At 40.5% G+C, this 26,526-nt stretch overlaps 1 protein-coding gene across 3 annotated transcripts in view; it reads left to right on the top strand.

Moving 5' to 3' along the window:
- The window catches only part of ESRP2 (epithelial splicing regulatory protein 2), a 42,811-nt gene extending 29,623 nt beyond the window's left edge, over window positions 1–13,188 (top strand). For 2 of the 3 annotated variants that reach the window (XM_021535251.2, XM_021535250.2), the window contains exons 14-17: window positions 151–346; window positions 1,278–1,455; window positions 8,816–8,927; window positions 11,821–11,934. In XM_021535251.2, the coding sequence (XP_021390926.2) occupies window positions 151–346; window positions 1,278–1,455; window positions 8,816–8,905 (464 nt within the window). In that variant the 3' untranslated portion in view covers window positions 8,906–8,927; window positions 11,821–11,934. Of the gene's footprint in view, window positions 1–150; window positions 347–1,277; window positions 1,456–8,815; window positions 8,928–11,820 lie in introns of all 3 variants that reach the window. The other variant, XM_031505836.2, reaches the window with a different exon arrangement.
- The last annotated feature ends 13,338 nt before the right edge of the window (window positions 13,189–26,526 follow it).

Below are 26,526 nucleotides of genomic sequence, written 5' to 3'. Positions count from 1 at the left end.
CCAGGGGAGAGGCTAGAGAGCAGTCTTTGCTCAAGTGTTCATCAGTCATGCCCAGATGGTTTTAATTACATTGCTGCAGGAGAGGAGTTACTCATCTGAGACTTCTCCATTCTGATTGCTTTTTGTTGCTGTGTCCTGGTTTGGTTTTAGGTCTTTCTCCACCAGCTTATGCTGCTTTCCAAACAGCAGCTGTGATCCCAGCAGAGGCAGCGGCCCTTTACCAGCCACAAGCCCTCTTGCCATCCACCAGGACGCCCCAGGCCTCTGCAGCTGCTCCTCCAACTGTTACCTACTACCCAGCCCAGGCTGCTCAGCTTTACATGAACTACACAGCTTACTATCCCAGGTAACCCTGAGACTTCACTGCTCCTCTTGACCTTTCATCCCAGTGCAGTGGGTGACTGTGTGCTCACCTGTGAACAGCTCTTAAATTTGTACTTCTCATATAGGTAGTCCTGGGAACTAAATGTTCAGCAACAGAGGCAGAAACCATTTTAACTATTCCTCTGTGACTTTGTAAAGGGGTTCATCTCCTCTGTAGGTTTTGCTTGAATCTCGTGATAATGTTGGCCAAAAAGTGGTTTTTTTGGCACTGAGGCAATGTCATCAAGGCAGTTTTATTTCTTGTCTGGAAGAGAAGCTGTGTCAATCCACACCTCTACCCTCACCTCTTAGTTTGTTCTTTTACTTACAATACTGTTTTCATGCTGAAAGATTCATCATAGATGTGTACTAGGTTTGAGTTTGTACTAAAGAACGTTTTTACATGTGAAAGCAAATCTCCACCTTTTCCCTTCCCATAGATGGCATCAGCATGAGTTGCTGAAGTCTGGTATAGGAGTTGTGAGCTTGTTCACTGATGGCTCCTAGTGTGACACTTGCTAGCTTGAGTATCTGGTTATTTGCTAAACGGGCCCTGACCAGAGAAGGAGATGCTAATTACTAACTATTTTGTGGCTCAGAAATGCCAGATTTGGGTGTTTGCTTCCTTTTCATATTATGGCACATCCTTCTCCTTTATTTCTTTGTGTTTTTATTAACGATCTTAAAACAAGTCATCTGCAGCTACTTTTTCTACTCTCCTATGAAATAACAAATGCCACTCCTTATGTCTTTAACTACAAATGTTTGCTATTTTCCCTTCCCTCCCTTCTCTATAAATAGATAATGAGATGCTGAAGAGAAATTAAGAAAGTGCACAAAACATCTTTGCCTATTTTAAGTGTAGAACCAGTTATTGGTTTTGGTAACAACTTTGCTCCCTCTCTCTCTTTCAGTCCTCCAGTATCTCCTACCACGGTGGGGTACATTGCAGCTCCTCCAGGAGCTGTGGCAGCTGCTGCCACTGCCACCCACACTCCAATCCTGCCCCAGCCTGGAGCCTTAGTCCGGATGCAGGGCTTGCCATATAACACAGGAATGAAGGAGATACTCAGTTTCTTCCAGGGGTACCAGGTTAGTATGCAGCCCTCTCCTTGAGATGGTATTTGGACCTCTGAGTATTGATCAGTGGAGGCCAAACTGAGCAAGCAAGTGCTTTTGGAAACTGCCAAACAAGCGTGCAAGCTGTATGTTGTATATTTAACTGGCAGACTGAAGAGCAACACACAATTTGCCTTACTTATTAAATAAACAAATCTTGATCTGGAAGTAGTGATTTGGTGTCTGGGTTTTGAGTTTGAAGATCTCAGAGCCCCAGTGTGAGTGGGGCTGCAAAGGAGCTGCCACAGGAAAGTGTGGGCTGCCAAAAGTTTTCAGTCCTGGCCACTTGGTGGTGGGAGCCTTTTGGTAGGGTCAGTGTTGGACCTTCAACACTGAAAGTTCACAGATTTCTAATACAGAGAGCTGTGAGCTGGGTGTGGTGACTTGCAAAAGGAGAGACACAGATGTCTTGGTCAAATGCTGTTTCAGTTGCTAATTATTTTGGTTACAGGCAGGAACGTCTTTCATTAAAGATGTATTACATTGCAAACTAAAGGAAATCTGTATTATCCCTGCTGTCCATATTGACAGCAAATATACTATAGGTAATGTCAGTCTGTATGGACTGATGGAATGCTCTCAGGTGAGCAAACAGAAACTTATCTTACTGATAAGTTAAAAAAAAAGGCACCAGCTACAAACACTGTTTTTCAGCAGCTCTTATTTGATGTCTTCTGCCTTTTGTCTCAGAGGATATTGTATCTATATCCATGATTTGTCATGACCTATTGGCTAAAAGGAAAGGTAATTGAATATGATATGTTCTGGTGAGTATTTAACTCCTGTGGGTAACAGCACTTACACAGCTACCAACTCTGCCCTTTTGGGTACTACTTGGAAGCCCTGACCTAAAATCCTCTTTGTAGCTCTCAAACTACTGCAAGTGAACAATGGATTTGTGTCAAAAGGCAATAATCTTTGTATGTTTATCCTTCAATATTCTGGGATAACAGTGATATTGCAAGAGGTAATAGGAAACCTTCAAGCATGGTATTCTTTCTTTCTTTCTTTTTTTTGTTTTTGTTTACCTTCAGATTCTTAGAAGACAATAAGCTTTAATTTGTTGAGCCAGGTATCTGGTATGCAAATGAATGTAGACTGAGAACAGATGTTTAAATGTGTATGTGCAAAGTTTTGAGTATTTGGAAGATGCAGTGCTTTATCTGTTGTGTCTTCTCTTTGAACATTACATTTATGTTTTGAAAGCAGTTTTTCATACTCAGTTTTTCAGTGGAAAAAGATTGTCACATAAAAAGTGTGGTGAATTTTGACAAATAGTAAAAAGAAACTGCATATTGTTGTATTTTAGGGCTTTTTCTTCCACAGATATTTCCAGAGTTCAAACCAAGTTCAGTTATTTGTGGCTTTCATAATACCCAGACAAGTAATAAAAATTCATCCTATTGTTTAGCCATCAATATTTTGCCTTTTAGTTGTTTTCTACTGACTAGGGGTTTTGGTGGATAGATGGTGGATGTATTAAAACCTTAAGTGTGGAAGCTTATTTGCTAAATTGAAATTTAGCTAGAAGTGTAACTGCAGCATTGAAAAATGTGGCCTGAAACTGTCCATGTATGGAACAGGTCAATGACCACCTTTAGCACCTCTGCCTTTTGTTAAATCTTCAGTTTAGTGAACCTGAACTTTGTGTCTCATGCTCAGTTTGCCTTTCTCCTTGTTTCTGCATTTGGGGAGCAAGTCCTGGTGTTTGTATTGCACAATTAAATGGTTATAGGAACAGAAATTTTGCCACAAGGTGAAACCTATATTCTGCTGCTGCAAATTCCTGTGATCATCAGCTACTGTTATTAAATTGGTCACTTCTTTGATTTCTTTAGAAGATGTTGTCCAGATGAGATCAGGTTCAAAATCTTATAAAGGAATCAGGAAATCTTTTGAGTTGTTCTTGGAATCCCGCATGTGGTAATGCTAATTTTATGCTCATTATTCCTTCAGGGGAAATAGAGATGGTGACTTACTGTTGGGACAATATTGCATCTCTGGAACAATAACTAATCTTTTTTTTCTTTTTTCTTCCCTTTTCTTCACATTGTATTCTCATTTTCTGCTGCTGCCCAAGGATTTATTGCAGGATGCTTCTGCTTGTTCATAAAGTGAGCCCTTAATCATCATCAGTGGTTTGGGCATGGTTTTAATCTCTGCACAGCTAATTGATGTTGGTATTCAATGGACTTCAGTGTTGGTATTCTGGGAACTAGATTGGAGATGCTGAGATTGAGGGGTGATTTTTGTCTTTGTGTGTCCTTGTCTGGAAGGAACAGGGTTTCAGTTTTAGTTCTTGCTTTATTCTCTGGATTTTTCCTTCAGGCTTCATGGGCTCTGTATATTGCATGTGTGCACATGTTGCTACTTAAGTGAAAGCACTTTTCATACCAGACCTGCCTCTTAAGAGATATCATGGGCTTCAACAAGCTGGTCTCAACATCAGTACATGCTTCTAAAAACAAATAATTTAAAAGTCTGCAGATCAGCTTTCTAGTTTTCATTTAATTTTATTAGTATTAGCCTCTTGTTTAGTGTTTCAGCAGCTCAGTTTCTTCCTGTAGTTCTGTTTTCTTGTTTTTATTGGTGAAAATTCATTCCAGCTTGCCTGTATTTGTTGTAACCTGGATTAAGCAATTGAAAAACTTGGGAAGAATTTTAATAGTAAATCAGGGAGATGGCAATTTTCCCCATCACATTTCTGTATAATATTGTAGTGTATTGTAATCCTCAAAAGAGCTAATAATAATACTCTCTGATTCAGTAATTCACATTAAACTGCTTTTTAATTGTACTATAAAGCAATAGGGTCATTGATTTGAGTACAATTATACACTGGATACATAGCTAAAAACAGCCACAAAACCCAAGCCAGCTAAAACCCCACTGAAAAAAACAACAAAACCCAAAATAACCAAAACAACAATAAAACCCTCACCATGCCATTCACCAGCTGCTCAGCAGATCCTTGTCTCCGGGCATTATGTTGAAGTAAGGGATCCATGGATGGGATTGTGAGGAGACTCTGCAGGAATTCAGAAAAATAACTCATATTTCATATCATGGCGTAGAATCTGAGGAAGAAGTGGTGCAAATGTAGTAATATCATAGAGCAAAACTCCTCAGTGTTACTGCAGGCCATCGCTCTGTACAGCTGCAGAAGCAATGAGAGAACTCCAGTAAATAAGGATTGAACAGGGGTAGTAGTTGTGATGGTTTTATGTGAAGCTGTTGCATAGCAGAACAATATTTTTCACTAAAGTATTTTTATTTTTCTTTATTTAGTGGCTAAATACTTAATGGATTTTACTATTTAGCCACTAAGTGAATCAACACAAAATATTTTAGTTTCCAAATACCGATTCTTTTGAGGTTGGGATTCTCTTTCAGTTTTCTTTTTTTGTTGTTGTTTGGTTTGGTTGTTTGTTTGCTTTGGGTTTTGGGGGGGGGGGGGGGGGATGGTTTTTGTTGGTGTGTGGTTTTACAATAATTTTTTTAATGAGAATGCAAATAGTGGCAGGGTTGGTATCATGACAAGAACGGTTAGGTTAATGTAAAAGCAGGTGCAGTTTAGCTGTGCCTGTGGTCTTAGCTGACCAAAAACTGACCAAAAACTAGTTCACAGCTGTTGTCTTGGCTAGGATTCAGCCTCCTTTTAGTAGTACTTGCCCAGTTTCTTGGAGGTTGGCATGAATGTGAGGTGAACTCAAGCCTGCCTGAAAAAGACCCTGTGGATTAGTTCTTAGAAAGCAGGCTTGCTATTTAGGTAGGTTGTGTGGAAGTATAGTAGTAAAAAAAAACCAACAAAAAACCAACAAAAACCCAACAAAGCAGAAAAACAAAACAAAACAAACAACTATAAGATGACTAAGATTTAGGGGCCATGGTCACCATCTGAACTTTTTTAAAAGCCCCCTGAATTTGCTGATAAAGTCTGGGATGGAAATGTAAGGACTTTTTTTGTGTACATGTTTCTACATAAGAAAAGCATTAAATAAATAGCGTTCTTTAAACCTGTACTGGGCTTAAATGCATATATAAAGAGCTTTTACAGTATATTAATCCTCCAAGGCTTCAGAAACACAGAATTTAAAGCTTGCTGGTGGAGGAGAGGAGGGTGAGTTGTGGTTAAAACAGTAATAAGGAAGTGAAGTGGATGGATGGCTAAGTTCCAAGGGCACTAATGACATTTCTCTGTTGTATCAGGACAACAGACTTCATTGTTCCTGACTTTTTAGGTATTAGGAGGTTTTTCTCTAAAATATGTGCTTAAACAAAGAAGTATTCTCTATTTCCTTTGGGATCCTTTTGAAATCTGATTCTTTGCAGTCTGAGAGGGGGATACCCCATCATCTGTGTGCCCATCCTAGGCATAGCACCCTCTGACTAGGGAAGGGAAAGGGGAAGTGGTAGAGGAAGAATTCCCACTTACTGGGGTTGGAAGTCACCTGGCAATACAGACACAGAATACTGTGCTCACCCCCACACTCTCAGAATAGAGCTCATTGCTTGTTTTGCTTTATTCCTAAATTTATCTCCCACCTGCAACTGTTGCCTGAAAGTATCTGTGAGACTGGACCATAAATTAGTGGTTACAGTTTCTGTCTGTTGCCTCCCACGCTTGAAGCAAGAGACTGAAGTGGCACCCTCTGTATTTTTTGATCAGACATTACCTGTTTCAGCCTCTGATACACAGGAGGTTCAGGTGGTATCTCTTCCACAGAGCACTCAGCTATTTGTGTATTGGCAGTCTTATGGCACAACTGATGTGCTTCTAGGGGCAAATCCAGTTTAGGGTATTTCTCCTGACTCTTGTGCTAAAGGTTGTAGTTACCTACCATCAAACCTGATTCTATATTCCAGGCTTAGTCTAGCTAGGTTTTTTCCAGAGTCTGAGAGTTCCTTTAGGAACAGTCTTGTGATAAATTTTATGGGCAGCTGGGGCGAGAACTGCAGCTGCTTAAAGTGGCCATTTTGCCTCTATGATGTTTTACCATTTGCTCCTGTTTTTTCCCAGTTGGAGTGTGTCTAAATATACTTTCCAGTTTCAATGCTGTTGTTTTTTTTTTTTTTGGTGGTGGTTTTTTTGTTTTTGTTTTTTTTTTTTTTTAGCAGTGGGTTATTTTCTCTAGATTGCTTTGTATGTGCTGTTTTTAGACTGAGCTTTGAATATTCACTGTAGGAACTGCAAAAATGAAATGGAAATCAATGATTTACTGTTTAGTGACCTGGTTAAATCTGTGCAGTCTATGAGGAGAAGACAGTCCTATATTTCTCTCAGCAAGAGAAAAACAAAGAAATAACATAGGTTGAAGAAAAAGAAAATTCAAGGAGGAAGTATAGTGTATTACATCTTTATTAACCAGTTTACACTTGGTTTGGTCCTGTGTGGTTGGATGTTCTTGTTTTGTTCTTATGGGTTCTGAAATGCAGACAGAATCAGAAAGATTCACAATAATGTGCTTACTCAGACAAGTTAGGGTAGTTTTTATTTTATTTGAAGAATTTACTGTTCTACAGCTTCTGTTTTAATTGCCTGCAGTCTCTTACCTATCCTTATAATTAGATGCAACTTCTATTTCTAGGTCTTTTAATGAATTTATTTTTCTTCTTCCTTTCTTTCTTTCTCACTTTCTTTACGTGTTTGCCTAAGCTCTGACAACTCTGTACAGGATATTTTTCCAACTTTGATATTTTCTACATTGTTTATTCCATTTCAAGTGTAACTTATTAAATACTGTCCCTTACAAGAGTAAGGCTGTAGAACTTTGCCTACTATACATCTACTGATAATCTAAAGTATGTACTATCTTGAGACATTCCTTCCAAAGAGTAAACTTACATTTTGTAGATTTGTTTCAAGGGCAGGTCTGGGAACTCATAAATCTAATATTTGCACGGTCTGGTTGCCCTGGCAGAGACTATCTAGAAAATACTTCTTATATTTGTCTTTTACTTAATGGCATGGGTTTAGATGTGGTTAGAATTCGGTAGTAAAATTCTGGGGGGTTCTTTTCTTTTGTGTTCTCTGGGCTCTTGGTTATTGTTTTCTGTAAAAGGTGTGTACAAGATGGTTGGTGTTTTTCTTTTCAACTTTGGATGGATACATCTTCTGTATGCCCAGATATAATGCCATTTTCTCCCTAAGCTGGCAGGAGACTTTTTGTGTCATAGAAATATCAAAGGAAAGGCAGCACAGTGCATCTACGTTGTGTGCATTTGGCAATCATCTAAAGCCTTAGTGCAAAACCATTAGCATTAGTCTGTTTAGGGGGAGACAGGAAACTTCTAGACACTGAAAAAATATTCTACAACTCAATGTTATGATAAACATTCTTGTCTTCTGGATTACAGGAACCACTCAAGTAGTCTTTGCATCATGTTTAAGAATGCTCAGTCCCTTTCCAGGATATGTAACTTGGAAAGATTATGTGCTAACAACAATGGTTCATATTCTCCAAGATGTATTTTCTGGCTATATGTGTCACATTTGTACCAGGCCAGTAGTATGAGTGATTACTCTTCATATTCAGGATCTCAAATAATTCTTAGATCTGATTCATATATGAGGTTTTTGTTCTAATTTGTTGATGTGACTGTTCTGTACAGTCACTATTTTTATTTTAATATATTACTTCTACAAATCTGTCATGATGCAGTTACACTGTGTAGTTTATTTCATTTTCCAATGTAGAAATACACTGCACTAGCATAAATAAATGCTATTTTACCTTGTGAATGCATTCATGCTGGGGCACTGATTTTCTTTCATTACATTGGTGTAGTCTATGGAGTACAAGTATCATCCACAGCTCAAGTGCTTGTCACCCTACCCTGGAGAAGCTGCCCTTCATTTCCATGAGTGCATAAAAAATCTGAATGATATCCATACAATTATTCTAATCCCCACCTCAGTGTGCAGGCTAGAAGATGCTCATCTGTCTTAGTGAGAGCCATCACTGGGTTCATGATTGTGCTTAAGAAAATGTTAGTTTAGCTACCTGGTGCTGCCATCTCATGAGCAGAAGGAAAAAAGGAGCACTTCATGGTCTGAGCTATTTTCCTTCCTTGATAAGGAGCAGTTCAAATCCACAGTTTAGAACATTCCCCACAAGCATTTCCTCCATTTCTACAACCAGCAATAAACTAATGTATTTTTTATCTTACCTCTAGTTGGATAGAATTGGATAGTTTCTATCAAATTCTCTGTCTCCTGCCAGTTGTAATAGCTGATGCTCTCGATTGTGGTTGCAAATGATGGTCTGTGTGGCTTGCTGTGCCAGACTGTTCCTTCTCTTGCTGATTGTCCCATGTCACACTTGTACTGTAGTATGCACCTGATGACTACAATGGCCTTATTCAGCTGAGCGATCAAGCCAGGAGTGTGTTACAAGCACCGAAAGAGTGGGTCTGTTTGTAACTCTTTGTAACTTCTGAAGAAGGTAAGACGTGACTGGCAGAGCCTGGCTCTCCAGAGGTGAATGGGAAGGGAAAGAAGGGCTTGGTGCTACAGAGATCTTTGCTTGTGGCTTTCCCCCTTAGCAGCTTGCATTGGGATCCTGGTGTTAGTCTTCCTGCTTCAAAAATCAACTAACCCAAGGAAGTGGGCTGCCTGTGATCTGTAGCTGATGGGGCAGCAGTGGTGGAGGTAGTGTGATTGCCTGGTTCTGCTCAGATGGTGTGTTCAACTTCCAGAAGAGTTTGTTAATGCTTATATCTCATGTGAACCTTTCAGTCCAATATTTTCCTTTTAGTAGAGTGGTAGAAGATTTTCTTTCTTCCTGATATTGCTAAAAAGCACACATAAATATGTGTGTGAAAACCCCCAGACCTCTGGCTGTGTCTTTTCTGTACGATATAACTGGCTAGAGATTAATACCTCTCCTTCTTGCTCTCCCCAGTGCAATGTGAACTATTACATCAGTTTTTCCAGAAGAGGTTTTTTGGATATAGTGACTTTCTAATGCAACCAACTAGATTTGCTAACAGTAAATTTGCCTGCATCTTTGGCACTTGCACATAATTCTTAGAGAAATTTTATTGTGGCCTATGCGGAGTACATCATGCCACAATACTGCTCTATTCCATTCAAAATGCTACTGATTAGTTAGTACATTTTCTTTTTCCTTAGGAAAAACACAGAACAACCTTTCAGTTTAAAAATGGCAATCGCATACTATGCCTTGAGAGAATTACTTTCACAGACAAATGTACTTTCACTAACAACCATCAACTTAGTTGTATTCAAATTAGTTGTTTTCTAATGTTGGATCTGTAGGGAGCAGATGGACTGTACGGTCTGGTGATTAACTGGAAAACCAGATCAGCAGTTGGTCTCTACAAAGTATGACATAGAAACTGTCTTTGACTAATTCATGGAGTAGCTCAGTCTGAATTCTAAGTGGTACAAAGTAGTATTATACAGGTACCACTGTTAGAGAGTAAAAAAAAAAAAAAAAAAACCAAAACCCAGGAAAAAGATTTGTGTGAATCTTAATCTAATTTTAAAACATATGTACATACAAAAAATCTAATTCTCTAGAATTATGTATAAATAAGAACTTAAACCCAGTATGTCTTAAAATGAAATTGAAGGGGTTCATTTAGCTCTTTTAATTATGTTGCTTGCAGAATGTGTAGACTTCTCTGCTAGCTTTCTATGCAGCTCTTATAGCATGAATTTCCAGACCCCTACATTGGTATTACACCAATACCTTTATTTAAACGATGTTTTTAAAGCTCTTCTCTGTGCTCAGAGGTCTGCCTGTGTTCCATGTGTATTTCCAGCTGACTCTGAGCCGAAATATTAAAGTTCTATTCTGGACTGATGGTAAATGAGTTGATCCCATATGGATTAACAGCAAAGAGCTGGTTTAGAGCAGAACGTCTTTTAGCTCAGATTTGCAGCTCAACCCAAGTTGTGTACAGCTTTCTCTTTGAGAGAGGGTTACTCTGAAATAAACCAAGATTGCTTCCAAACTAGAAGTGGGTTTTAGAGATGATGGTTTTTATCTGTTTTCCAATTTCTTTCTGCATGCTATTTCTTGACTAACTTTAGTCCTCTGAAAAGAAATGATAGAAAGTTTGTACTGTTTTATGCATGCTTTTGGTTTTTAAAGTGTTCTGTTGCTTATATTTTAAGTATATTTTTACTGCCTGCTCAGTGTTTGGGTGAGTGAAGGTCTGGCATGCACTTGATTTATTTTCATATGTTTGAATGTAAAGCTGATATATGATATGATATATGAATGAAATGCTATTGGTAATAACTGAGAAGTCTGCTGTTTCTGTAGTATACCAGACACAAGTTCTACAGAAATGAAACACTTTAATATTTTACCATTTTATAAACTCAAGAGAACATGTCACATGAACTTAACTTGAATTAATATTCATAGAACTATTTGGTTTTCCAGCATTGCTTTTGTCTGATGCTGCTTTTCAAAAAAACTAACCTTGTATGCTAAACTTTTGATCCTTCAGTTTCTCATTTTGAAACTTCATTGAGATTCATTTCTATCCAACAATCAAGAGTTCCAAACTCAACTTGGAAGAATTTCCTGCATCTTATGGAAAATGGATGGGGTACAATAGGGCTAACTGTAATGTCTGCTTTGAACTCAGCAATTTGGAACTGCCTTTTAAGACTTTATGAGGGCAAATGCCCTCAAAAGTAAATCAACTCCAATAACTAAATAATCTTGTCTGCTAACCTGCTTTTCCTTAGCCTTATTAAAATTACAATAAATATTTATTTAATTCAGTTTTGCACCAAATTTTACTTGATTTTTCTGAAAAATCTTCCTTGCACGGTATACCTGTGTTGAGTTCAGCTCATTCTCCCAACACAGAACCCACACAGCTCTTTTATTTTTTTCCATGTGTGTTAGGTTTTTTTTTTTTTTTAACTTTGTGTGTGAGTATTGACATGCCTCCATAGCCTTTTTCACTTGGTCGGTCGTGAAGTACAAGAATTCTTCATGCCTGGATTTCTTGCTCCATTCACCTCCTATTAACATCTAACTCTCTCCTTTTATCAACCTTTACTCTCAATTGCTTCTCTAGAAAAATTTTTGCACAGAATTATGTCTACATCACTATATTCACCACTCCAGCAGAATAAGAGCTGCTGCTGTTTGCCAAGCTAAAAGCTGAGTTTCCTTTAATCCTTGATTCCTTCTTTTTCCCATTCTTAACATCCAGAATATTTTTACCATGGACACAGGAGTGGAGTGAGCCAGATGCACTAAAAATTCACCAGCATTAAAAACTGCATTTCCAGGTTTTGTCTCTGGTCTTAATAAATTTTTTTTCTTTCTTCTTGTACCATTGCAGCTGCAAGCAGATTCCATCCTCATGCTTTACAACTTTAGTGGCCAGCCCAGTGGTGAGGCATTGGTGACTTTTCCAAGCCTGGATCTAGCTAAGCAAGCAGTGGCTGAGAGAAATGGACAGCTCCTGGGGAGCCGCTGTGTACAATTGTACCTGGTCTAACTGAACACTCTGGAGGATGAGGAAAGGATGTTGCACTCAACACCGTGCCTTTTGCAAAATAAGAAGTCTTCCCTTGCCACCCAGGCAGCAACAAATGTGCCTTTTCAGCATAACATGTTGGAATGCAGCATGGTGCATGTTCTTTTTAATTTGAAAAGTGGCGTCTCCTATGCCAAAGAGAGTGAAACCAAAAATTGTGCAGTTAATTCAATTAATTTCTAATGTGCCTGTTTAAAAAGAAGCAAAGCCGCTCCTGGCATGCAGTTAGTTCTGAAGACAGTCCAGTATCACTTTGGCTACTGCAGCCATGGGCAACACTTACTCAGTAGCATTTGAAGTGGAAAACTATGCTTGAGTCATTCAGATTCTTTTGTGTTTAGTTTTTAAGAGTTTACACTTGACAAAGTGTCTGGTTCTTGTAGAGTTTAAATGCCTTTAGAAAGGTCTTTTGGAATGCATGGCTTACCCAGTTCAAAAGCGTAGATCATATTGATTTTTGTTTTGTTTTGTTCTTGACTGGAAAATATCAGGATGCTGGATCCTGAACCAATTGTGCTTTTTCATGTTTTCATTAGATATTGTTTTGCAAAAGCCATATTTGACCTTCTCACCAGTGTACTGCTGCCAATGTGTAAAGCAAAAAAATAAAACGAACAGCAAAACCAGAAAAATCCTCTCTTCCCACCCTGCCCCCAACCCCAGATTTTTAATCTCTACAGGACAAAAATGGCACATAAACCTGAGTACTAATAAGTTATATTTTTTTATTTAAGCATAATAGCTTTCAGATACTGTATTAAAGATTTTGCTCTAGTTTATGTGCATGCAATTTGTTTACATCTTTAAACTACTTTATTTGTATATTATGAAACAGCAAGATATGTTGAAATCTGAATTATCTAGTGCATGCTTTTTTCTTTTTCCCCTGTGTGTATATACATAAGCTAGAGGTACTTTTACGTCATGTAGCACGTGTTTAAAAAGACATCTGCTGTAGAAGCACTAAATGACTTTGTTTTTACTGTGCCTTACTTCTAAATCATTCCAAGTGCAATACCAGCAGAGCAAAATGTAATGAATTCTGTTGTTGACATGTCCATGGATGTCTGAATTGATCTTTTTTTGTTAGTGTACAATTTGAGTTGTACTTTAAAGAACTGAATGATGTATGCTTCTTTATATTACAATAAAAGAGATGCTTACAATGTGCATTGCCTTTTGAAAGTAACTTATGCTTTGCTTTAATGTATTTTCATAGAGCATCAGTCTTTGATAAATAGCCTTACACACTTTTCTCCTAGATTTAGATGTGCATTTGTACTTTGTGGCATCTCTGTTTTCTGGGGGTTGTGGTGGTTTTTTGTCGTTTTGGGTTTTGGTTTTGTGGGGTTTTTTGTTTCATTTTGGTTTTGTCTTTTTGCATATTATAGTAAGCCAGAAATCTGTATGATGCTTTTCTCTCCTAGTGCCACACATTTTAGGCAGCATGATGTAACTGTTTACATGCTTAGTGTTCTCTTTCTGTTGCCAGAGGAAACAAAGTATTGAACTTGAAATTGCAGTCGTGTTTGCATTTAATTGACCTTACGGGTCACTCACTTATCAGTGCAACCCAAAATGCTACATTTAAGTCAAGATAGAGCCAGTCTGCCTTTTTGTACTAAAAATGGAGAAAGGGGAGGAAATTATATCAAGATAAGAAGGTGTGTTTCTCTAGTCAGACACATCTCTTGCCAGATACCTTTTCATCATCAAAACCTCCCAAATTAAATGTCAGCACAATCAGGTGGACCTGGAGGGGGAAGGATTTTTAATTTTTTTTTAAATAGGAGTGTTTACACTAACCTGTTTCCAATATACATCTTGGTGAAGTCTACCGAAAATCTTACTTTTAAAGTAATTTGAATAGTATAAATGATTGCACAATGGTAATTAACATTCTCATTGTGCCTTGAAGGAAAACTTGGTAGCTGTGTAGTCCATTTATTACACACTTACAGTCTGTCACAGGCCAGCTGGTCGCAGCTTTGCTGGCTTTTGAAACATTCTCATTTTTCCTGTTATAAAAGCTGTATGTGGGTTTCTGCCTCCTTGGCAAGTTGGGGCAGGGCTGGAATGGAGAACCTCAGCCACATCAGCCATGATTTAGATGTAAACGCTCTCCCATCTCATCTAACACCTTTATGGCTTAGCTGGCAGCAATCACAGTTCTGCTTTGGAGTGCATTAACAAACTGCAAACAGGCTCTGCCATGTGCAGAATCTGTACCTACCTATCACCCACTGCTGTTTTATTCCTTGTTTAGCATGAGATGGTGGAAACCAGTACTAGAAAGTGAACCTGGGGATGTTCCAGGCTGTGTGGTTTTGTGTGTGAAAGAACACGTGGAACATGGGACCAGAGTATAATTTTTTCGCAGTTATGGTTTAAAATTACTGCAAGGGTATTGTAAATGCAGGCGAACTCAGTGGGAAGAAATGATGTCCGACTCCAGTTCAGAAGGCTGACTGATTTCTTTATTATATCTATGCTAAAAATATATTAATATATAAAGGAAGATACTAAAACTACGTACCTACTTTCTCTAAGTACCATATCTAACTCACAACTCGTGACCCTGTTCAAGAGTCCAGACACAGGTGGATTGGATTGGCCATCAGGCTCAAACAACCCTCACCAGAATCCATTCAAGCAATCACCCCGGGTAAACCATTCTCCAAACACATTCCACATGAAAAAAACAAGAAGCAGAAATAGAAATTGTTTTCTCGTTCTTCTCTCTGTGAGCCTCTATGAAAAATCCTGAGAGAGAGAAATGTGCTTGCCACACAGGGGCAGTGGCAGCGTTTGGGGTACACCAGAGCCCTCCAGGTGTGGCTGACAAGAGACCAGACCTGAGGATGCTCTTCCTCTGAACTTTGGCCTTCTTGCTCATGTTGAAAACTGGTCTTGTCTAAAAGACAAAAATATAAGAAGCACGTTAAAAAATTAAGTGCTGCTGGCATAGGGCGGTGCCGGGGCAGGAATCCATCAGGATGACAGGGTATTCCGAGTCGGGAAGGACCCACAGAGACCATCAAATGCAGCCGTAAGTGAGAGGCCCCGCGGGGATCGGACCCCGGCTCGGCGCCGTCGGCACCGCGCTCTGCCCGGGCTGATCCCGTGAGGGGACGGTCCGGCCGGGCAGCAAACTCCGCCGGCCGCCTCCTGTGCTGCCCTTCGGCTCGGTGAAAGCGGCCGAGCGGAGCCGCTCGGCTCGGTTCTGCCGGATTCGGCTCCGGAGCCACAGGGGCCGGGCTGGGCCGCACTCGGCGTTCGAAGCTTTCGGGCACTGCCCGGCCCCGAGCCCGGCCGGGGCTGCCCGCAGGGTTTGTGCGCCGGGCCCTCGGTGAGGCAGCGAGCCCACATTGAGCCCTCAGCCGAGCCCACATTGAGCCCTCAGCCGAGCCCGCATTGAGCCCTCAGCCGAGCCCACATTGAGCCCTCAGCCGAGCCCACGCTGAGCCCTCGCTGAGCCCTCAGTTGTGCCCACTCTGGCCCCTCAGTTGTGCCCACATTGAGCCCTCAGTTATGCCCATGCTGAGTCCTCAGTTATGCCCACTCTGACCCCTCAGTTATGCCCACTCTGACCCCTCAGCTGTGCCCACTCTGACCCCTCAGTTATGCCCACGCTGACCCCTCAGTTGTGCCCACGCTGACCCCTCAGTTATGCCCACACTGACCCCTCAGTTATGCCCACTCTGACCCCTCAGTTATGCCCACTCTGACCCCTCAGTTGTGCCCACTCTGACCCCTCAGTTGTGCCCACTCTGACCCCTCAGTTGTGCCCACGCTGACCCCTCAGTTGTGCCCACTCTGACCCCTCAGTTGTGCCCACTCTGACCCCTCAGTTGTGCCCACTCTGACCCCTCAGTTGTGCCCACTCTGAGCCCTCAGTTGTGCCCACTCTGACCCCTCAGTTGTGCCCACTCTGAGCCCTCAGTTGTGCCCACGCTGACCCCTCAGTTGTGCCCACTCTGACCCCTCAGCCTCACCCCTGCAGCTGCAGCAGCCACAGCAGCGTCCCTTGGGTGCTGCTCACCTGGAATTTTGCTGCAGATGCTGATGGGCTGGCTTCAAGTCCGAGAGCTCTCCTTCACAAGTGGAAGATAAATACTTGCATCACATGTGTTTGGATGATGGCTTCCATCACTGGAGAAGGCTGGGAGCTTGGGTAAGCCCTAAGTGTTTTGTGTTCTTTGATGAATGCATTTACTCTTTGTGACTGAAGTTTTAGGCTGTGCTGTGTTGCAAAACCTTATCAGAGGAATTGCTATCTTTAAATGTATGTAGCTTAATAGAAAAATAAAAAAGCGTTAAGCTTTAACTTTCACCAAAGAAGAAGAGAAGTTTGGTAAAGAACTCTGATTTGACTTTCACTGTTGTTAAAGAAAGGGTCCTCACACTCAGCTGCAAAACTCAATTCTCAAAAAGAAGCTTCTTCTGTACTTGCAATCAGCAAACTCCTTCACCATTTGTGTTGCCATGTTGTGTAACTGCAGAATAGAATTACCATTTGTTGTATTTCTTCTCCTGATTTCACACTTCTGATAATGCTGGGTTGGAGTGGATTCATTTAGTCATTTCTGCTCTCACTCTCTTGAGACTGATAATTTTACCTGGAGATGATTTCTGTGTCTATCCCATGGGATGTTCCTGCCCACCTTAGAGAGAAGATAGCTTATTCTTATTGTACTTGTTGGAGGTGAGACTGAAGAGTTTGAAATGGCCATTCTCTGTTTCAGTCATTGCAGCTGTGCATCCAGATCAGGTGTTTCTTTTTTGGGATGTCTTCATTTGCAGAGCAGGCTTGCTGAAGACAGCCTTGTAAGTTTTGATGTTTATGTGAAATGAGATATTTTCACCAAGTATTTTATTAGTGAAATTCAATTCCTAAATTTTTTTAAAGAATAAAAGCTTTTTCAGTACCTTCATTTCTGAAACAGTATTTGTTCTATTTCACTCTGTTAAAATGAACTGCTGATGAAGAATGGCAGTTTAACCTCCTGGGTCCTGTCTTAAATATAACTGTCTTTGACAAAATCTGTTATAGTATGTTTTGAGTCTATCGCTAGAAGTATCTTCTAAAAGCTGATTGCATCTAAGGAAAACTTGAAATATTCAAAAGCAGGAAATTCCTGATGTGCCAAGTTTTGCCTGTAGTCAATTTAAAATTTTGCCTTTTTATATCTACCTGTTATAAAGCTTTTGAAAAAGAACAGGTGAGGGCCACTGTGTTATTTAGCTGGATATGCAGCTGAAATGCAAATATTCAAATAAAGATGGCAGCATGTTAATTTAGGCTTGCTAATTGCAATTTCTTTTATTGCTATGTTATTATAATCGTTTTACTTTAAATACATTTTAAAATAGCTATTGTTTGTGGCTTTCTGTGTGCTTGCTGATAATATAAAATAGAGTTTAAATAAAATGCCTTCCCTTCTGTAAACCTTCCTAAGGTGCTGCTGTAATTTTGCCGATGTGATGTTAGCTGTGATTTTGGGAGATTTTGGGAAAATGTCTTTTGCTGCCAGTAGATGTCCCCTTTCCATCGGGGTTCGCCAGGAAGGGGCTTGAAACAGCAGCTTTGGAGCCGGGAGTTCCCTGTCAGCAACTGCAGCAGGAGCTCCGGCGTCCGGGAATACTCTGGGGTCTGCTGGCCTTAAAGTCGGAGGTCATTTTGCTGCTCATAAAATTGTTGACTTAAGTTGGTTTGTGTTGGTGGTTTTTTTTTTTTTTTTTTCCAATTTTGTCCGTGTTTTTCTATTAAAAGTGTTTTCTCTGAGTTCATTGATACTCAATACGGTTGCTTTGAAATGTACAAACTGATTTAAAATTGTGAAAATCACAGTTGTATCTGGCCGAATTTAGTCAGAAAAAACTTTTAAAAACTGCTCTACAAAAAGAAATTGTTTTAATGTTTTTTAATGGATCTGAATCTGCTCCAGCACTTGCCACATTCTGGAATTGCCTAATTTTTTCAAGAGAAATTGAAAAGTGGGGCAGTGTGGGGAGTTTATATCAGTTGTTTCACTATTTAGGAAAAGGAACAAACTCTCTCACCCACAACCCTTAACCCTCAAACACGGGAGACATCTTTTAAAATTTCTGTTGCATTAAACAGGGCCTTTTTCTGGTCCTAGACCTTCTAGGACCTTCTTCTCTCATTGGGCTGTAACTGAAAATAAGAAGAACATGTTGTGTTTAATTTGGGAAAGCAGATTTTACCATAGACCTGATGAAGGTGCAATTGTTCTGGTTTATACCAATGTCCTGTACTGGTCCCTACCTTCCAGGTTGGTTGTTACAACATTTTTGTTGTTGCTATTTGTCTTTAATCATTCCTTGTTATTAGCACTTTATCTTCTGCTTGCTGGAGGTAGGGGAAAAGTTAATGTGCTACTGGCATGGATCACTTGTGTGTGTATATTCCCTTCTAAAACAACTTGAGATGTTTGAATGCAAATGTAACTTTTAAAATTGGTATTCATGTGCAAAAATATTCAAAATCTTTACTCTGGATACATTTAAAATAATGATACTTAAAAGTATGCAAGAGCAAAATAAAGGAAATATTGTTCTATTTCTTCTTAATACTATCCACAAGAATAAGTGAGAGGCAGAAGGAAACAACAGAATAACCAAGGAGAGAAAAAATGTTGTATTTTGGGGAGGGGGAGTCTTACTGAAATTTTCTGTGAGAAGCTCCAAAAAGCTGATGGTTGGTTGTTGGAAAAATCTTTTTTGTGCAATGCAATAGCATTAGAATTTAGCTGTCTTTGCTGCATTGAATAAAAGCTGTGGGGTTTGTCAGGAAGAGTGAGATATTTTCCTGCTGTTTTCTGAACCAATTCAGTGTTGGGGATCTCCCTGGGAGTGTTTTCAGCAGGGATGGGAGGCACACAAAGCTCTGCTGTGGGAGAAATGCAAAGGTTTGGTGGAACTGCACGGTGCAAGGGCTGGCAAGGAGCAGGTCCTTCCTCCTCCCTGGTCAGGGCATGAGAGGTTAAAGTGAGGAAGGGACAGTCTGAGCCTTATCTGGAGTGTAACATTTGTCACTAGACTTAGTCCAAGGAATTCTTGGTTAAACATGCCCTGAAAATGTGGGACTCATTCCCACTGGATTAGGTGTGTCTTTCTTTTGTTTGATGCAATACAGTCCTTGTGCAATTGTGAACTTTACTGTGAAAATCCACACAAGCTGCACTGAATATTAATTGTAGCAATAGCATTAAATTAAAATGTCCTTGGAAAGGTAAGGACTTTTTGGAGGCTTTTTTTTGTTTTGTTTTGGGATGGGTTTGGTTGGTTGGTTATTTTGTTTTGGGTTTTTTTTGTTTTTTTTTTTTTGAAAAGCAATGCAAAAACTTAGAAAACCCATCAATTTTGCTTAGTTTTTGCTTACAGTGCCTTGTATTTTGTGTGTGTATGTGCTAAATTGTTCTAAAATGTTTTATCAAAAGTCAGGTACATCATATTCCTGGTGGGATCTGGAGCACAGGTTGGATGATGATCTGCAGGCCATAAGGAGATTTGTCCCAGAGCTGGGGTTATACCTAGTAGTGCTCACGACAGTAATAGACTTGTGAGGAGGAGAAGGCCTATAAGGATGGCAGGCTCCATATTTTCAATGAAATGTGGCTTCTGCTTGTCTGTAAAATCAATTATTTTTGTTCAGCTAAAAGATATTGGTAACTGATAACAGCGTGTCAGGGGTTTTATTTAAAGTGACCAGATCTTACCTTGTAAAAATAATCCCCCAGAAAATAAAGGATTCCAAATTTTTAGGTTATGGAGACTGTTTTGGAGATAATTTGGAGAAGAAAGAAAATTATAAGGCCATGGACTTAGGCACTAATAATACATCCCAGAGAGTGTGCTAACAGGGGAGACTGTGAATGCAGTGGAGGCAATATTTTGGGTTTGTGGGTTGTTTGTATTTTTTAAAAATTCTGTTCACTGGCACCAGGTTCCACCAGTGGTTCCCTTTCAGACACAGCTACTCTGGCTAAACAGCACCGTGCTGCTGCAGTGTGGGAATTGCACAGCCTGGAGATCTTCCAGCTGCACAGCAAGTTCAGCATGGGATATTGTTGCTTCCAGAGGGTTTGCAATGACCAGGATAATGACTCTTGTAATGGTTTAGGAGGTGGGATGATTTTCTGACCTGTTTTGAACAGGAAAAGCAAGTTGCAAATGTGCTGAGGAGGCAGCATCAGCCCACACTGCCAGTGGGCTGAGCCGGTGGCAAAGGACAGCGGTGCTGGCAGGCTGCTCTTGGGGTAACTCTGGGAAGCCACAAACATAAAAATCAGTCCAAGTGCGTTGCAGACTGAGCCAGAGCAGCTTTGAGCTGGGCAAGCCCAGAACTGCAAGCAGCCCAGGCTCAGCTGAGTGCACCTCCAGGGGGCAAGCAGGAATGTGGATCCCAGCACAGCTCTGCTCATATTGCTGTTCTCAGGAACTGTACTCACAGCTGATTATAACTTATAGACTCGAGAATTTTTTGAGACAATTAGGATAAACCAAAGTGGGGGAAAGAAAGGGTTGCTGGATACAATTGCAGTTTGTTCATTGCATGTCTGTCATTGAGCATAAATGATGTTTAGCCCCTAGATACAGAATAGGAAACTGGATATGAAATCAGAAGGAAGAGCCAAGGAACAGTTTTTCTTATGCCAGCACCTCAGTTTTTATTGCTTTACACAAGGCTTAGTAAGGGGGAACATGCATTATTTGTGTGGATGTCACTGTAAAAACTTGGAGGAATAATTATAGAGCTAGTAATGAAGTAGACACGCCTGGCTCTTGGAGGCCTTGAATCTGTAACTCTGGAATTTGAGTCAGAAATCCTTCAGAAGAGCTATTACAAAATAGAGTAACTTTTGAATTCTATTTAGCAAGCACATCAACTGTCTTCAGAAATTCTTCTCATTCCTATGTATTGTTGTTGATATCAGAAATATTCAGTTTCATATTTTCTTCAGATAAAAAATTTGTGAAGTATACAGGGAGAAAAAAAGTTTGCTCTTTTTAGCAGACTCTGGCACTGAAAATTGAACTCCAGAAACTCTTTGTGTAAGACAACTTGCATTTTTTCCTGAATGCTCAAAACCACTGCCATCCCCATCCCCACTTGAATGTTTTTTTTCTATTGTTCAGTGTACCCAGAAAAAATAACCCTGTGGTTTATAATTCATTTTTATTTTTTACCCACATAAACCATAGGGTGTTTTTTAAATTTTCATGTTAAAAACAGTCCATTGTGTGCTCCCCAAATCAGCAGTGGAACACTGAAAACCAAGAGAGGAGTGTCTCAGTACCTTTCTTTGTGAGTACCTTCGGAGCACGCAGTGCTTTGCAGATCCCTGTTTAGGTGGCGCTGTGAGACAGCAGCAGTGCAGAATGGCAGCTGCTGTGACAATCCCCCTCACTGGGGGATATTGAGGGAATACCAGTGACCCTCTCTTTCCTAAATGGGTTCTGCTGTTGTGCTTTAGGAATTACATAAAGACATTTCATGCTTGCTGCCCTTCAATGACTCCAAACCTGATAAACATTTTTCAGGAATGGAAAACAAAACCTAAGATCTCAGCCTCACTTCTCCACCAGTGGTGAGGTTTGTAAATAGACAACCATCAGTAATATGGAAAGCAACCCAAACTAGTACCTGTCACTGTGGGGGCTCTGTAGTGCCAAAAGCAGTGAAGCGTGACAGGCTTCTTTGGGGTTTTTAGATATGAAAATTGAAGTGGCAATTTTTAGTAAGGGTGACATAATATAAGTGTGAAAAGAAAGCTTTTGTCCTGCCTTGTGAGCAGCTGCTCAGGTTGTGCTTCCAGAACATCTTTGCGCCATGGCCTAGGCTGTGCTCCACAAACAAGGGTCTCTCACGGGTCTGGATTTTGTGTTTTCATTCCCTCTCCAGAATATGCCCTGTTCAGTGGGGTGGGCTCTGTGTAAGCTCTGCACAGGGGGTATCTGCTGGGGAGTTCTCTTGAACCTCTCCCTGCATGGCTGCACACACAGGCTGGGGCAGTAACCTGCCCAGAGCAGCAGCCCAGGTTTGCTCTGATATGCCCCAAGTATAAATTTTGTTTGTGGGATGAGCTCATCTGGTTTTGGACACATTTGAGTACATTTGAAGCATGATGTTAATATTTAGTCTAAAATTATCTTTGTTTTCCACATAGTATCTCAACAGTGAATAAGATTAGCAACTTGTGATTTTTTTTTTTACTCACCCCTTCCCCCCACATAAATTTTTCACTCTGAGGCACAAAGAAAGTTAGTTTTTTAAAGTATTTTTTTGTGAACATAGTAAATGCAGTTCACTTCAGACCAATAATCAAACCACACACACAGTCTTTTGTCTCAAGTCTATTAAAGTATTAAAGATAATGTTCTCTTGATAATGCTTCATGATGGGAAAGCATTCCTCTCTTTCAAAAGTGCCTTTACATTTATCTTACTGCAGCGCTCCCTAAAAGATTGCTAATGTGGAGCTTTATAAATAATCCTTTCTGCACTGCTGTAAAAGTAATTTAATGGACATTTCTGGGAGGACAGGCCGATGGGAAGGTATTTATAGGAAGTGCCAAGGGCTGCCTGACGAAGTGAGGTGGATGGCTTGGCTTTTAACGGGAGCTGGGAGCGGAGCTCGGTGTGGATGCTGTGCGGGGTGAGCACAGGCTGTGCCTCCTGTTCCCAGCCCACCCAGCCTGTTCTGAGAACACTCGGCTCTGCAGCCCTTGTAAACATTGCTCCAGCTGTGTGAAGCCACTGGAGCGACTGCAGTTGTTGCTGGAAGGCCAACCAAGGCCAGCCTTAATTATGCAGACAAAAAAAAGAGAAAATAATTTAAATGTTCCCAAGGCTGGGCAAACAACAAAGATTTCCTCTTAACCCTACTATAGCAGGAGCACCTTTTCTCTGAAGGACACATTTTTTTATTTCCAAAATGGCTTCTCTGCCTGAAAGCCTTCACTGAATCATCAGTCCTATCTGGCCATGCCTCTGAATCCAGCCTCTTTTGCCACATTTCTTCTTTCTTACAAAGGAGATTTTTCTGTGGAAAACTCTGCATTACTTTTTAGAAAATAAGTCTATAGAGGGTTGATTTTATTTGATTCTTCTCATTTCATTTCTTTGAGACATCCAGTGTGGGATACCAGGAATCTGTCCTGTAAGAATTAATGCTACCTTTCTTAAATACACCTTCACGTGTCCGCCCTTTTGGTTTTTCATCTCTTTTGTGGAAACCACCAATTGTGCAATACTGGCTTTCAGATAGTACCTTTAGTGGCAGGGGCAGATGGAGACTTTCTGGGCACTTGTGCATGGCTGGTGTTGGCAGCAATTGTTTCATGTGGTTTAGATGCTTCTTTACTGCTGTCAGAACAAGAGAGGGACATCAGATTAATTGTTTATATATAAATTATTCATTACTTTTAAATTAATAAAACTAGAAGCCTGTGTTAAAAATTTCTAGAGTTCGTCAACCACCATCTGTTAGTTAAGTGAATGTGATGTTGGGGCATAAATAAGGCATTAGGTGAACCCAGGGATCTTTTCAAAACAGCAGATTTTTGCAGCTGGGTAGGAGGACTTTGAATTTGAAATAATAGGAACAGAATGGAGTGAGATAACACTCTAACCAAGAGCTGGCAGGAGGCATTGCTTCCACTGCATATGTGAGTTGCAGATAAGAAAAGCCCCTGAACAGCTCCCCATGTTTTCTTCCTCTGGGAGTACAGGGAGGGCTGGGGGCTGGGTGTGGGTGCATCACCCAAACCCACCTGATCTTAACTGCGAACTGGAATTTCTCCTCCCATGTGGAATCTGATATGGACTCATTAAGTAGCATGGAGGGGGAAAGAACCAATGCAGCTTCAAGTTCCTTTGGTTTCAGGCTGACTTTACATGGTGAATTTTTCTGGGAGATTTTCTGGTGAATTTTTCAGGGAGGGAAATTGCTGATAAAGCTGTGAATTGTTGAAAATTTGAGTTACGGGAAAGATCAGTGATGGAACAGCTCGTGATCAATATGTTTGCAAAGACTGGGATTAAAAGGTGCACTTTGTAACCAGTAAGACTCTAAAATGCTTTCTATATGTGACCTGAAATGTCAACCAAAACATATATTGAGTTCTGGGAACTGGAGATCACAGTACTTAACAGAGATTTTATGTTATCTCAGTGGGACGTAGTGGAAAATAACTTGGAATTCAGATGATAATTGCTTAAGAAAACATTTACCTTTGTAGCCCGTACAAACTCAGGTAATTACATAATACCTACTTGAAACTCACCTCTATTTCAGCCGGCCGTGATATTTCTTAAATCTTGACCTTTTATTATAAATATTAAACACTTACTGCATTCCATCTGAGTGGAAGCTGTCTTCTTGGTGACTAACACGATTTATTTTTGGCATTTATTTCAAGTACCTCCTGACAGAAAGTGGGTTAAAACAAAATTGTTGCACAAATCATCTATGATACAGTGATACTGAATTATTAGTATCCTAAGTTACCCATTTATTTTACCAAATGTTGTTCAGTGCTGTGATGTTCTGCCCTGTGTGAGCCTTGCAGTTCTAGTGTATTTTCAAAACCTGAATGCCCAGCAGGGAGCCTACAGTATGGCCAACAGCTACTAGGAGTTATTTGTGCTTGTCTGGCACATGTGCTGCAACTCTTCTTGGAGCTGAGCCTTTTGAATGGGGAACCTGCTCTGTTGCTATTTCAACTGAGTGCAAGGAGTCCTGCGTGGCTGGGTCACTTGCTAAAATATCCCGAGGTCTCAGTTTTTACATTCACCACGTGTGACAATAAGGAATGCCTTGCAGTTACCCACATTACTTTAACTAGCATGAGTTAAATGTGATTTAGGTTGTGAACCTGTGCTTAATCATAATGCTCAGAGCAATCAGGTTAGTTGTTTTGTTTTTTAAAAAAACATGCAGGAGTAGAAATAAACAACTAGTGCCATGTTTAGTCTAATTGCATTTATACAGGGTGAGAAAGCTTTCTCTTTGTGCAGTAATCAGCTTTGTTCTTTCCCTTTCTGATAACCTTACTAAAGGGTTTAGCCTTTGTGTCTTCCACATTTTTGGTGGGGCATCTTTAGTTTTTGCAGCCATTATTCCCTTTCAAGTTTTCTACAAGATTTATCCAGGTTTAATTTCACCTGATCCCCTTTTTCTTCCAGATCCTCTTTCCTTGAGGAGGAGAGTTGGGCCAGCCTTTTAGTTACAATAAAGGCTGTTCCCTTCCATATCCATGTAAACGTTTCCAGCCATTAAGCATCAGTTCCTTTACCAAATTGCTTGGGTGTTTTGCCTCAATGAGGTGTGGCATTCTCTCCCTTCTATAGATGCTGCCCCTTGCTGTTGCACCGAGGCCCTGTGTCAGTCTGTGCGCTGGAAGCGGCGCTGTGGCTCTGTCACCTTACTGCTGGCTCTTGAGAGAGACCAGGCACTCCCGAGCACCACCCGGGTGGAGCACATTTCCAGCCTTCGTGGGCTACCCAGCATTTTCTTGTTCTAGAAGCAGATCTCCCCTGAACTCTGTGCCAGCCCTGGGATGAAGAATTAGCAGCCCTACCAGGAACTGAGGCTTTGTTTTTCAGCTGGATTCATTGGATCTCGGTTAGCAGTCAGGCGCTCGCCTCTTCTGGCTGTGAGATGGTCCCGGGAGGTAGGAGCAGCAGGGACCTCTCTGGAGCTGGGCACAGGGGACACTGCTGTGACCCCCCTGATGGGCCCCGGTTGGTTCAGTGCAGCCAGACCAAAGCTGTTTCCCTCAGTGACCTTTCTGCATGTGAGATTTCATCTGCTATTCCTGCTTGCTTATGTTTGTTTTGTGGGAGTCCTACTGAGAGTAAAGTGACTCAAAATACACAAATGGAGAGAAATAATTCAAACTGCATGTGAATTTAAACATCCTTTTCAGTTGCAAATAGTTTGCCTTTAACTTCTGGCTTTAAGCTGAAATGCCTGTGCTTTTGGGGAGCTCAGAAAGTCTAACCTGTGTCAACTTTTTTCTTACCTCGACTTTTCTTGGAGGGAATTTGAACTGCATAGGATCTCTACGTGAATTAAATTTTATAACATCCCTGACCCCATGCCCAAGCTGCAATTTTCCTTCTTAAAGAAAGAAAAAAAACTGTAATTCTAAAAATCTTTTTGCTGTTGAGAGCAGGATCCTGATGGTATCTATGTGACTCAGAGAGTGCCAGTAACACTGAATGAAGGTTTGACACTTGTTTAAATGAATTTGAGAGCTTGGGGACATTTTCAAAACAGCTGAACAACTGAGCTCCTTGAATCTCAATAATGTGATTCCTTTTTTGTTAACTCTACTCCTGAGGATATTTTATATTGCATGGAGCCATTGCTGATTATGTTTGCTGGGCCCTTCTCTGGGCACATCTCTGCTGTCTGCAGAATGGATTTCATTGAAGCCACCCGAGTGTATTTTGAATGAAAGAAACACCAGGTAGCTT

Source organism: Lonchura striata, chromosome 13 (genome assembly GCF_046129695.1).
Source record: "Lonchura striata isolate bLonStr1 chromosome 13, bLonStr1.mat, whole genome shotgun sequence".
Lineage (NCBI taxonomy): Eukaryota > Metazoa > Chordata > Aves > Passeriformes > Estrildidae > Lonchura > Lonchura striata.
The sequence above is the reverse complement of the archived record's forward strand: the minus strand, read 5'-3'. Positions and strand labels throughout refer to the sequence as shown.